Here is a 13,209-nt window from a genome sequence, read left to right as displayed (position 1 = left end):
CTGTATACAGACCCCACACACACACCAGTCCTCTCCCCTGTATACAGACCCCACACACACACCAGTCCTCTCCCCTGTATACAGACCCCCCACACACACCAGTCCTCTCCCCTGTATACAGACCCCCCACACACACCAGTCCTCTCCCCTGTATACAGACCCCACACACCAGTCCTCTCCCCCTGTATACAGACCCCACACCCCAGTCCTCTCCCCTGTATACAGACCCCCCCACACACACACCAGTCCTCTCCCCTGTATACAGACCCCACACACACCAGTCCTCTCCCCCTGTATACAGACCCCACACACACCAGTCCTCTCCCCCTGTATACAGACCCCACACACCAGTCCTCTCCCTCTGTATACAGACCCCCCCCCCACACCAGTCCTCTCCCCCTGTATACAGACCCCCCCACCAGTCCTCTCCCCCTGTATACAGACACACACCAGTCCTCTCCCCCTGTATACAGACCCCCCCCCACACACACACACACACCAGTCCTCTCCCCCTGTATACAGACCCCACACACACCAGTCCTCTCCCTCTGTATACAGACACCACACACACACCAGTCCTCCCCCCCCTGTATACAGACCCCCCACACACACCAGTCCTCTCCCCCTGTATACAGACCCCCCCACACACACACACCAGTCCTCTCCCCCTGTATACAGACCCCACACACCAGTCCTCTCCCCTGTATACCCCTCCATGCTACTGTGGATATTGCAGCTTTCTTCCCTCTGTTTCTGCACAGTGAATGGTGCAGCAGATCACTGCATCCTACTTCCGGTCGAGGCCCCGCCCCTCCTGGTGACATCACACCTCAAAGGAGAGGGTACACTCTAGCATCTACCGTTTCACCATCCTGAATCTACAGGAAACTTCCGGTTAGTTCTCGCAGTCTTCCGGTTTACAATGTCGGACTCGGAGAGTGATGAGGAGCGCCCGTTTTCGATCACAGGCTTCCTATTCGGAAACATTAACGAGGATGGGCAGCTGGAGGATGACTCGGTGTTGGACAAGGTAAGAGAAGCCGGCTGCGCGTGGTCCAGGTTGCCCAAGCCTCTGATGTCATTGTTTATCTGCTTGTTCTGCTGGCACTTGAATATATCTCCTGTATGTGGGTGACCTATGTGATATAAATAAATGCTGTTGCTGATCCTAATGGTGCAGTGGGATAGATTTCGCAGTGATGTGGTGGTGATCAACATACGGATTCCTCATATGAGCTGGAGGTCAGGTCCACAAGGCTCTTTGAAGGCATAAAGCGTTACTGTGGTCCTATGTCCCTATCTCCCAAGTGTCTGGTGCACTTGTTTAATATTGTTGAGCTGCATTTCTTTTCAGTGGCCACAACATATCATCTGCTATAAGACCCCCATTGCAAGATGCAGGGCACCCCTTTGATCCCGACCTGTGTGTATGGAAAAGGAAAAAGATGTGTATAGCAACTAGTCAGAGCTCTACTTTATTTTCTGGAAGGAAACTGGGTGCCACCTAGGCATTTTGCAACCTTTGACATTTGTTGCAGTGCAGTCCCCTGGATATAACAGAACACTGGCATTCATCAAAAAGCAGCTCTCAGAATCTCTAGTAAAATGAACATAGCTACTAGTCCTGGTGATGATGATGATATTCTACCCCAGAACTGTACTGCACTGGGAGGTCTTGGTGGCTAATAGTACGGGGGCATAGAAAAGGGGTACAAAGCCCATTGCCGGGGATTGCCCTCTAGTACAGGGGTGGGTAATTAATTTTCCCATGGGGCCACATGAGAAATTGAAATGGTTCTCAAGGACCAGACTGGCACATGGGTAAGGTGGGTGTGTATGGCTGTGGTGGTGGGGGATAGAGCAGACTCACAGGTCTCACATATTCCTTGATAAACCCATAAAAAATACCGTATGGGAAAAATGTTTCGCAAGAAAGTGGAATAAATCTCTGTCTACTAAGAAAATTGCATAACCATTACTGATATTGACTGTTGCTTACAACACTGGAGTCTATTTATCCTTATCATGTGCCCTCCATTAACCCCTTCAGGACCGGACTTATTTTTTATTTTTTTTTTTGCTCTTTTGTTTTTTTTCCTCCATGTGTTTAACCCCTTAAGGACCGGGCCTAAAATGGCCTTAAGGACCGGAGCAAATTTTATGAATATGACCTGTGTCACTTTATTCATTAATAACTTCGGGATGCTTTTACCTATCCGGCTGATTCTGAGATTGTTTTCTCGTGACATATTGTACTTCACATTTCTTGTAAATTGGAGTCGATACTTATAACGAATCTTTATGAAAAAAAAACAACGTGAAAAATTGTAAAAAAATGCATTTTTCCAACTTTAAACCTTTTCTGCTTATACAGAAAATGGTTATGCCACATACATTATATATTAAATAGCATTAGCAACATGTCTACTTTATGTTGGCAGCATTTATTAAACTATATTTCATTTTTTTTTAGACAATAGTAAGCGTAAAACATTAGCAGCAAATTTCCAAATTTTCAGTAAAATTTCAAAATCAGATATTTTTAGGGACCTGTTCAGGTTTAGGCTGGGTTCACACTATGTATATTTCAGGCAGTATTTGGTCCTCATGTCAGGTCCTCATAGCAACCAAAACCAGGAGTGGATTGAAAACACAGAAAGGATCTGTTCACACAATGTTGAAATTGAGTGGATGGCCGCCATATAACAGTAAATAACGGCCATTATTTCAATACCACAGCCGTTGTTTTAAAATAACAGCAAATATTTGCCATTAAATGATGGCCATCCACTCAATTACAACATTATCTGAACAGAGCCTTTCTGTGTTTTCAATCCACTCCTGGTTTTGGTTGCTATACAGCCTCACAAATACAGCCTCAAATATACATAGTGTGAACCCAGCCTTATTTTTTTTTATTTTTTAGCCCCTTGTGAAAATGAAAAAAGCAAGACAAGATTAATGATTTAGAGTAAAAATTTAAAACAAATTACACCAAATGTTGGTCTAGCCTTGATTTTTTTTCCATTTCCACAAGGGGTTAAAAAAGAAAATAAACGCAAAGCGTGTAGGGTAATTTCCCCTGAGTACGAAAATACCCCACATGTGGACGTAATGTGCCATATGGGCACAGGGCAAGCCACCAAAGGGACAGAGCGCCATTTAGAGGCTGGAATGGAGGATGGAGGCCATGTCGCAATTACAAAGCTCCTGCGCTGCCAGGACAGTAGAAACCCCCCACAAGTGACCCCATTTTGGAAACTACACCCCATAAGGAATCTAACAAGGGGTGCAGTGAGCATATGGACCCCACTGGTAACAGGCACATATGTAGAACATGTGCCGTGAAAATAAAAAATACAATTTTTTTCATTTTCACGTCCCAAATGTGGCCGTCACCAGGGGGCCATATCCCCGCTGCCCCCCTTGTTAGATTCCTTATGGGGTGTAGTTTCCAGAATGGGGTCACTTGTCAGGGGTTTCTACTGTCCTGGCCGCACAGAGGCTTTGTAATTGCATCATGGCATCCTCTAATGGGAATGGCGGCCATACCTATTTAGCTGGGGAAAAAGGGACAATTCTAATTTATTTGGGGGTATTAGGCCAATTATTGGTTTATAAGGTTGGAAAGGACAGGTGTCCATCAAATTCAACCTGTGTTGATCCAGAGGAAGGCAAAAAACCCTCGTAAGGCAGACGACAGTAGCCTCATCACAGGGGAAAAATTCCTTCCTGACTCCATAATGGCGATCAGAATAATCCCTGGATCAACGTGACCCCTGAAATAGGAATAAGGGACAGAATTTAGATAATGTAGAACCCCAGTGACGTGTGGTACGCCTTGAAGCGATCCAGTATGCAGAGGCCGGGGTGATCAGGACAGGCGTCACACTGGAAAATGGTGTCCTTCCTGATCCCCCTGTTACACCACACTCTGCACTTCTTCTGGGGTCTCCTGTTTTCCAGTGTGGGGGACGTCACCTGGAAAATGTTGTCCTGGTGCGATACGGGGTCCCTCATATCCAGAAGTGCTGGGTCCACTCCATGGCTGCTAAATATTAGGGCGCTATTACTACTTCTGATATGTTCGGATCGTGCCGCAAGCTACAGGGCAGCGAGGGACCGGAAGAGGGGGGTGCTGGTATAAAAGTTATCCCCGTACAGGTGGTAACCTTTATCCAGCAGTGGGAAGATCAGTTCCCGAATGACCTCCTCACTAACTCCGAGGATGGGGAGGGGGCCATCTGGGGGCTGGATTCGGGTGTCCCTTCCTTCATACACTCTAAGTGCACGTGCACACTGCGGAATGGCGAAGGATAACCCTTTGTGCATTCCGCAGCTGGCACCCACCGGCAGACTGATGCGGGCGCGCGTCTCCGTCCGTGTCATAGACTCCATTCTATGCACGGGCAGATTCCGCTCTCCGTCAAATGTGTTCATTCTTTGGACGGACGATGGAATCCGCCTATGCATAACATGGAGTCTATGACACGGGTGGAGACGCGCGCCCGCATCAGTCTGCCGGTGGGTGCCAGCTGCGGAATGCACAAAGGGTTATCCTTCTCCATTCCGCAGTGTGCACGTACCCTAAATCTGTAAGTGTACCGTGATCTCTTATTGGGACGGTACTGGCGGAAAAGACGTGTCTGGGGGGCAGCGTACGCTACGCTACCCCCAGATACGTCATTGGATGATGAGGATGAGGATGAATGGAGGAACGAAGGACCCCCCCATTCATCCTCACTGGCTGTTTCGGTGTCGGAGGCAATAATAGCGTATGCGTCCGACACCGAAAACACCCTGGGGGCCATCTTTATACGGGGATTGGTATATGGGGTATGTAGTGGTGTAGTGTAAAACTTTATTCCGTGTAGTGTAATGGTGTTTTTTTAGAAAGGAGTTGCTGATAAATGCGTCACTTATGTGTGGCACTTATAAGCAGACCGTGGCTGTAGGATATAGGAAAAAAACACTCTACGCCAAAAAGGAGGAGTTGCTGATCAGCGGCGCACTTACGTGCGATGCTGATCAGCACTCAGCGGCGATAGGGTGCGGAAAATAAAAAAAAAAATTTTTGGAAAAAAAAAAAAAAAAAATCTTTCTTCATCCCTATAGCTACTGATATGTGTATTATATACACTTATCAGCCGCTAGGGGGCAGTAGAACGCCAATTCCGGAAAAAGCCGAAGTTTGACGACTCTGGAGCCAATGATTGCTGATGGGGACCGCCGGAAAAAGACGAAGACGCCGACGAAGACGAGGACACGTTCGGAACCCGGAAGACGCGTTCGGAACCCGGAAGACGCGATCGGGACGCTGGATCCGGTGAGTATGGGTCAATACCTGCTCTGGACACCTCAGCTACCTAGCTGAGGTGTCCACAGCAGGTATTTAACCCTTTCATGGGGTACTTATATCGCCGTGATCGGCCGGCCGCTCCCGGCGATCGGGACGTGGCACCGTGGCCACCGTTACTTTTAACAGTAATGGCGGTCGGTGTCGTTCTCGGACAGCACCGACCGCCATTGCTTTCAGGGCCATCGGGTCACCGATGACCCGGAAAGCTGCAGATCGCCGCCATATGCTGATCTGAATTGATCAGCCAATAGCGGCGATCGTCAGCACGGGAGGGGTTAATCACCCCCCATGCCGACAAGCAGGGATGGCCTGCTATACATTATAGAAGGCCATCTTCCCCGATCGCTGCGTGTGTAAATGTACGCCCGTTTGCGTTAAGGCACGGGTTTTGGGGGCGTACACTTACGCCCGCGGTCGTTAAGGGGTTAAAAGGCCATAGCGCTTACATTTTTTCACCAGACCCACATGAGCCCTTATTTTTTGCTCCACTAATTGTACTTTGTAATGGTAGGCTAAATTTTGCATAAAGTAAGCTGCAAAACCAGAAAAAAATTAAATGTGTGATGAAATCGGAAAAAAAAAACAATGCATTTTTTAAAATTTGGGGAGTATTTGTATTTACTCCATTTGCCCTAGGGTAAAACTGACTTGTTATGCATGTTCCTCAAGTTGTTACGATTACAACGATATGTAACTTGGATAACTTTTATTTTATTTGATGTCTTTTAAAAAATTAAAACCTTTTTAAAAAAAATTAATGTTCCTTTAAAATCACTCTATTACCATGCTTATAGTTCTTTTACCTTTTGGTCTATGGGCCTGTGTGAGATGTCATTTTTTGCGCCATGATGTGTTCTTTCTATCGGTACCTTGATTGCACATATGTGACTTTTTGATTGCTTTTTATTACAATATTTCTGGATTTGATGCGACCAAAAATGCGCAATTTTCCACTTTGATCATTTTTTATGCTTATGCTATTTACCGTGCGAAATCGGGAATGTGATTTAATAGTTCAGGCGATTACGCGTGCTGCAATACCAAATATGTTTGTTTATTTAATTTTTATTTATAAAATGGGGAAAGGGGGGGGTGATTCATACTTTTATTAGGAGAGGGGATTATTTATTAATAAAAAAAATATTTACTTTTTTTTTACACACATCTAGAAGTCTTCTAGATGACTGCTAGTATGACTGCTCTGATCTCTCATAGAGATCTATTCAGTATACACTCACCGGCCACTTTATTAGGTACACCATGCTAGTAACGGGTTGGCCCCCTTTTGCCTTCAGAACTGCCTCAATTCTTCATGGCATAGATTCAACAAGGTGCTGGAAGCATTCCTCAGAGATTTTGGTCCATATTGACATGATGGCATCACACAGTTGCTGCAGATTTGTCGGCTGCACATCCATGATGCGAATCTCCCGTTCCACCACATCCCAAAAATGCTCTATTGGATTGAGATCTGGTGACTGTGGAGGCCATTTGAGTACAGTGAACTCATTGTCATGTTCAAGCAGAAATCGAGACTCATCAGACCAGGCAACGTTTTTCCAATCTTTTACTGTCCAATTTCGATGAGCTTGTGTAAATTGTAGCCTTAGTTTCCTGTTCTTAGCTGAAAGGAGTGGCACCTGGTGTGGTCTTCTGCTGCTGTAGCCCATCTGCCTCAAAGTTCGACGTACTGTGCGTTCAGAGATGCTCTTCTGCCTACCTTGGTTGTAACGGTTGGATATTTGAGTCACTTGCCTTTCTATCAGCTCGAACCAGTCTGCCCATTCTCCTCTGGCATCAACAAGGCATTTCCGCCCACAGAACTGCCACTCACTGGATGTTTTTTCTTTTTCGGACCATTTTCTGTAAACCCTAGAGATGGTTGTGCGTGAAAATCCCAGTAGATCAGCAGTTTCTGAAATACTCAGACCAGCCCTTCCGGCACCAACAACCATGCCACGTTCAAAGGCACTCAAATCACCTTTCTTCCCCATACTGATGCTCGGTTTGAACTGCAGGAGATTGTCTTGACCATGTCTACATGCCTAAATGCACTGAGTTGCCGCCATGTGATTGGCTGATTAGAAATTAAGTGGTAACGTGCAGTTGGACAGGTGTACCTAATAAAGTGGCCGGTGAGTGTAGATATACCTCATAGATCCATGAGATAGGCATTCTATTGAGTAGAGTGGCGAGCCGTGATCAGCGCCATTATGGCGCAGGCTCCGTCCTGCCTTCGATTCTCCCCTCCCCCACTAGACACCAGGGAAGTGCCAAAGGAGCATTTTCGTTTAAAAGGCTAATGCAGCTTTGACAGCTGCATTTAAAAGGCTAATTAGCGGGCACGGCGATCAGACCGTGCCCGCTAATTGTTGCTGTCCCGGGCTGCAGGGAGTGTAGCCATGTCCACCATGTATGTCAACCCTCTTCCTCTTTCTTCTCTTCGCCAAGACTTTTCTCTCACCTACATATCAATATAGCTATATACGCACTTGTTCAAAAGAAGGACAGGGAAAAACATTGTAGCAACATAGCCTTATGCAGGACCTAAAAAGCAGCCCGGCACACAAACCCCACCAGCCCACATACATATCTCCCTTCACCCATTGCTTCAGAACTTACCACACAGAAAATTTTTCAGACACGATCAAATACGGGTCTACGCAGAAACTAGAGAGTATTATCACTCTGCAGACTAGAGAAGGGTATACAGCAGTGATCAAATGCAGAATACAGAATTACCATAATATTGTCCAAACAGGGGCAGGCATGCTATAGATTTTCTGAAACAGGTTTTCATGAAGAATATCCCAGTGTATAACAGTACCAGCAAAAATGGAGTACTTTATACCCTTCTACAGTTATGCTGTTACCAAATACCAGTGTACAAGGAACAAATATAATCCCATACATAGTATATCATACTGACCATATCCAGTGCACTGAAAAGAACCGTATATAAAGGTCAAATGATAACACCGCAAGATTACCAGGTATTACAACCACATAATACCTACACCTTTTATAGTCTAACTAAATAAAACCAATAATATTACCCATAAAACTTTAGCTAACACCTCCCAGTACTGCCCTATATACTAGTTATTCCCCCCAATAGTAGTTAGGCTCCTAATAGTGCCCCATGATAGTAGCCAATCCCTCCCAATACTGTCCCATATACTAGTTACTTTCTCAATAATGCCACCTCACCGAAAACCTAACCCCATGGGTAGTATGCAGTCACTTACTTACCTTCCCCTGCTTCCATGCTGTGGCTCTCCTCTGGCTGTAGGAGGCACCTTGTGCAGGAAATGCAATGGCAGCTTCAATCTTGGCTCCCTTTCCTTAATTACATGCCTTATGTCAGCGGCATTTTGCAATGCTGCTTCCTTGCAGTTGTGCAACATGACAAATAAACCTTCAGAATATTGTGATCCCTTACGTGATCCATTTGTAACATTAAAATGGGTCAGAAAATCTCATGGCTTAACAATTGTCTCTGTTTTTCAGGAGTCCAAGAAACACCTTGCAGGATTAGGAGCTCTTGGACTTGGGAATCTCATTACAGAAATCACATCCAGTGTTGACGATTCCACAGAAACAGAAGGGGTGAACTTGGATGAAGATGGTAATGACATTGACATAAAACATTCTTGTTATTTCAGCACTGAAGCAATAGAATTTGTAAATTACTAGTGTCACTGTTGTTCATTTTTTTTTTTTTTTTTTTTTTTTGCAGAAATCAATAGTACAGGGGATTTTAAGAAACTTTGTAAATGGGTTTATTAGCCAAATGCATTTTATTAAAAAGAAGCAGTTTGAAGCTCTCCCCCCCTGTCTTCATTGTTCTCTATGAAGAGGGGAGGGGTGGAGGGAGATGAGGCACCAAAACAGGACAACAATGAGTTAATTTACAGCTACATCACAAGGCTCTCTCCTCTGACATTAGCACTGACCTCTCAATAGGGGCTCTCAGCGGCTCCCTGCTGTGTAATCCTTTGTTCTCTGCTGCCAACTAATCTCCCTCCTCCCCCCTCCCCTCTCCATAGCATAGACAGGATCCAAATTATGTAAAACAGTCCAGATTTCCAGATAATGAGCAGTGGATGCAGATAATGGCAGTTAAATGCAGATAAAGGCATATTTGCCTAATAAACCCAATTACAAAGTTTCTTAAAGTCGCCTGGACTATTGATTTCTGCAAAAAAATGAAACAACAGTGACACTTTAAAGCTAATATTTGCCATAATAGTTTTACTAGTTCTTCTCTTCTCAATCAAAGTGCATACAGAAGGCTACAAATTTCACCATCCATTGTACAGACTTCAGTTTCTTAGTTATCCACTACTTACAAAGATAACCTATATCTTCCCTTCTTTCTCCTGTAGAGATTTTTCTCTTGCACTTTGGAATATAGAAATTCATATTTCTTCTATTATAATTTTCATGTTATATCTATGAAAGGAGCAGTTGTTAGTAAGAATGCTGCTATGATCATATCCTTTTTTTTTTTTTTTTTTGCAAAACTAAAAATGAAGGTGGAAGTGATAGTATATCTCAAGGAAAAGCTGGACATGTGTGTTTTGTTTGATGATCATTATTGTTTGTTAAATATTTTATATTTTGTGTAGGTTGGGTTAAGAGTACTGATGATGCAATTGACTACTCTGATATTAATGAAGTGGCTGAAGACGAGTCGCGAAGATATAGGCAAGCTATGGGAAATCTTCATCTCTCTCGAAGAGCAGGTAAATCCCTGGTGATGTGAAAATGAAGACAATTCCATGGGCTAGTTGATGTTGGGCTAGTTTTTGTTGAAATGGACTTTGTGTTCTTCTTAGATGATGATGATGATGATGACTATGATGCAGACTGTGAAGATATTGATTCCAAGCTCATGCCACCTCCACCACCTCCTCCAGTGACATGTAAGAAAGAGGAAGAAAAGGGACCAATGCCATTAAGTAAGTCACATCAGTTTGAGAAGTTGAGGCTTCTACTATGTAACGTGTTTAGAGGACAATAGAGGACAGTGCTCTGTTACAAATGGATCTGAGCTGAGAAGTGCCAAATGCGGTTCAGCTCTGTTTACCTTACCTCTACCTACACATCAAATAGTGTTATAAACTGAACTGTAATTGGTTTTCTCTGTAGTTTTCATTTTTAACTATACCATGTTTTTACTATACTTTGTTTTTTACAGCTTCTGAAGAAGGTGATGGAATTATACTGCCTTCTATCATTGCACCATCTTCTGCTTCTTTGGAAAAGGTGGACTTCAGCAGTTCATCGGATTCTGAATCTGAGATTTGCCCTCAAGAAAGGGGAAAAAGTGAGAAGAAAGAGCGAAAGTTGACTTTACCACTTGCTGGAATAATGCAAAGAGATGGCACCAAACCTCTTCCTAGTGTCACTGAGCTTTTCCCAGAATTTAGACCCGGCAAGGTACTTTCCATTGATTTTCTAACAATAGATCCCTTTCATGATTTTAAACACCAACCTTTTTTCTCTGTTAATGGCCAGATTGGAAGTTTAACTGATAAAACTTTATTTATTTTTATTAGTTTATGCAAATAAAACAGGTCTGCAAACAAATTTTTATTTAAGAGCTGTTTTGCTTTTTCCATGTAATTTTTATGTTCTTGGATGTGTTCAATCAGAAAATTACCTCTGTTTTGTCATAGGACTTAACTAGAGATGAGCAAACCTTGAGCATCCTCGAGTTCATCCGAACCCGAACGTTCGGCATTTGATTAGTGGTGGCTGCTGAAGTTGGATAAAGCTCTAAGGTTGTCTGGAAAACATGGATACAGCCAATGACTATATCCATGTTTTCCACATAGCCTTAGGGCTTTATCCAAATTCAGCAGCCACCGCTTATCAAATTCCGAACGTTCGGGTTCGGATGAACTTAAGCATGCTCGAGGTTCGCTCGTCTCTAGACATCACGTTTTCTGTCAATTTACATAAATTTTTTAACCCTTTGAGGACCAGGCCCAAAATGACCCAGTGGAGCGCGCAAATTTTGATCTTTGCGCTTTTGTTTTTCCCTCCTCCCCTTCTAAGAGCTCTAGCACTTTCAGCTTTCTATCTACAAGGCCATGTAAGTGCTTGTTTGTTACAGGAATAGTTGTACTTTGTAATGGCGTCTTTCATTTTACAATAACATGTATGACGGAATACCAAATAAATTATTTATGAAGCTATAAATAGGTGAAATTGTAAAAAACAATGCAATATGGTAACGTTTGGGGGGTTCCTGTGTCTACGTAATGCACTATATGGTGAAAGCGACATGATACCATTACTCTGTAGGTCAGTCCGAACACAACCATATGCAGGTTTACACAGATTCTCTAATGTTATATATATTTTTTTAATGAAATCCTTTTTTTTGACAATTAAATATTAATAAGATGGGCCTATTGTGATGCTTATAACAGTTTTATTTTTTCACCTACGGGGCTGTGTGGGGTGTCATTTTTTTCCGCCATGATCTCTCGTTTTTATTAATACCATATTTGTGAAGATTGGATGTTTTAATCACTTTTTATTAATTTTTTTAAATATATAATGTAACATAAAATCGGTAATCCGCGCACTTTTTTCCCTCTTTTCGTCTACACCGTTCGCAATGACGCTTGTTATATTTGAATAGATCGGACAATTACGCACGCTACGGTATATTATATGTTTATTTATTTTTATATGTTTTATTTATATAATGGGAAAGGGGGGTGATTTAAACTTTTATTGGGGGAGGGGTTTTGGGGTAGCGTGTTAGTGATTTTTAACTTTTTTTTTTTTTACACATTTTAAGTCCCTTTGGGGGACTTGTACATACATAACTTAGATTTTTACACTGATCATTGCTATGCCATAGGCATAGCATTGATCAGTGTTATCGGCGCTCTGCTGATTGAGCCTGCCTGATTGCAGCCGGCCCCCAGCTGCTATGAAGCGCGCTCCACTCCGGAGCGCGCTTCATAGCTCAGGACGTACCGGTATGTCCAGGGCCCTCTGGGGACAGACTTCCAGGACGTACCGGTACGTCCTAGGTCGCCTAGGGGTTAAATAAGGCAATACCTCAAAATAAATGAAAATAGACTTGTGAAATTTTCTTAAATCATTTTTTAACAAGAATGAGTTCATGCAGTGGGTTATGTACTGTAATGAAGTGTCAAAAAGGAGTTGTGGCCAAGCATTTGTTCCACACTCTAGCACACCTCGCCACTTTTTCTTCCTCCCTCTTCTTCATGAATAATCAATTTTGCCCAGCCTCCTGCTCGCTCAGCTGTTTGACAGTGTCTCTGATTGCTGATCAGTCCTCTGTAGGCAGTTTGAACACCTATTAATCCAGGATCAAATATTGTGTAAAGGACTGTAAACCTGTCTCCATATGCAAAACGAACCAAACTACACCAATATGTTGTATGGAAGACTACAATGTAAGACAATAAATCAATCTCAAATAGCCAAAAAATGAAAGTTTATTAAATCAATCACAGAAAAACAATTAAAAACAAGATCTGATTAGGTGGGGAAACCATGCTGCTTGTTTAAAGTGCCAGTGCATCCATATACATAATATGTAAACTATATAATATAATCCATCCAGCATAAAGTGCATACAATAAAAAAAGCTAGTGCAAGTAGCTACAGTACACTGATAGGAATCACATACTTGTAAACAAATACATATGGATGACAATTAATGATTTACCAATATGCAACACAGGTCCCAGGTCCCAGTTTTTAAGTGCAAATAATTCCCAAACCTGTCAGAATGTTTTAAAACTAGTTTTTTTTTATACAATGATGCAGAAAAAAAAATAGTTATTTGTTTTATT

At 43.0% G+C, this 13,209-nt stretch overlaps 1 protein-coding gene across 3 annotated transcripts in view; it reads left to right on the top strand.

The window, feature by feature from the left end:
• Nucleotides 1-877: 877 nt before the first annotated feature.
• The window catches only part of TAF1 (TATA-box binding protein associated factor 1), a 221,148-nt gene continuing 208,816 nt past the window's right edge, over nt 878-13,209 (top strand). For all 3 annotated transcript variants that reach the window (XM_069943702.1, XM_069943701.1, XM_069943704.1), the window contains exons 1-5: nt 878-1,030; nt 8,870-8,987; nt 9,991-10,107; nt 10,201-10,323; nt 10,563-10,804. In XM_069943702.1, the coding sequence (XP_069799803.1) occupies nt 923-1,030; nt 8,870-8,987; nt 9,991-10,107; nt 10,201-10,323; nt 10,563-10,804 (708 nt within the window). In that variant the 5' untranslated portion in view covers nt 878-922. The remainder of the gene's footprint in view (nt 1,031-8,869; nt 8,988-9,990; nt 10,108-10,200; nt 10,324-10,562; nt 10,805-13,209) is intronic.

Source organism: Dendropsophus ebraccatus, chromosome 10 (assembly GCF_027789765.1).
Source record: "Dendropsophus ebraccatus isolate aDenEbr1 chromosome 10, aDenEbr1.pat, whole genome shotgun sequence".
Classification (NCBI taxonomy): domain Eukaryota; kingdom Metazoa; phylum Chordata; class Amphibia; order Anura; family Hylidae; genus Dendropsophus; species Dendropsophus ebraccatus.
This window is presented reverse-complemented; position numbering and strand designations above follow the sequence as displayed.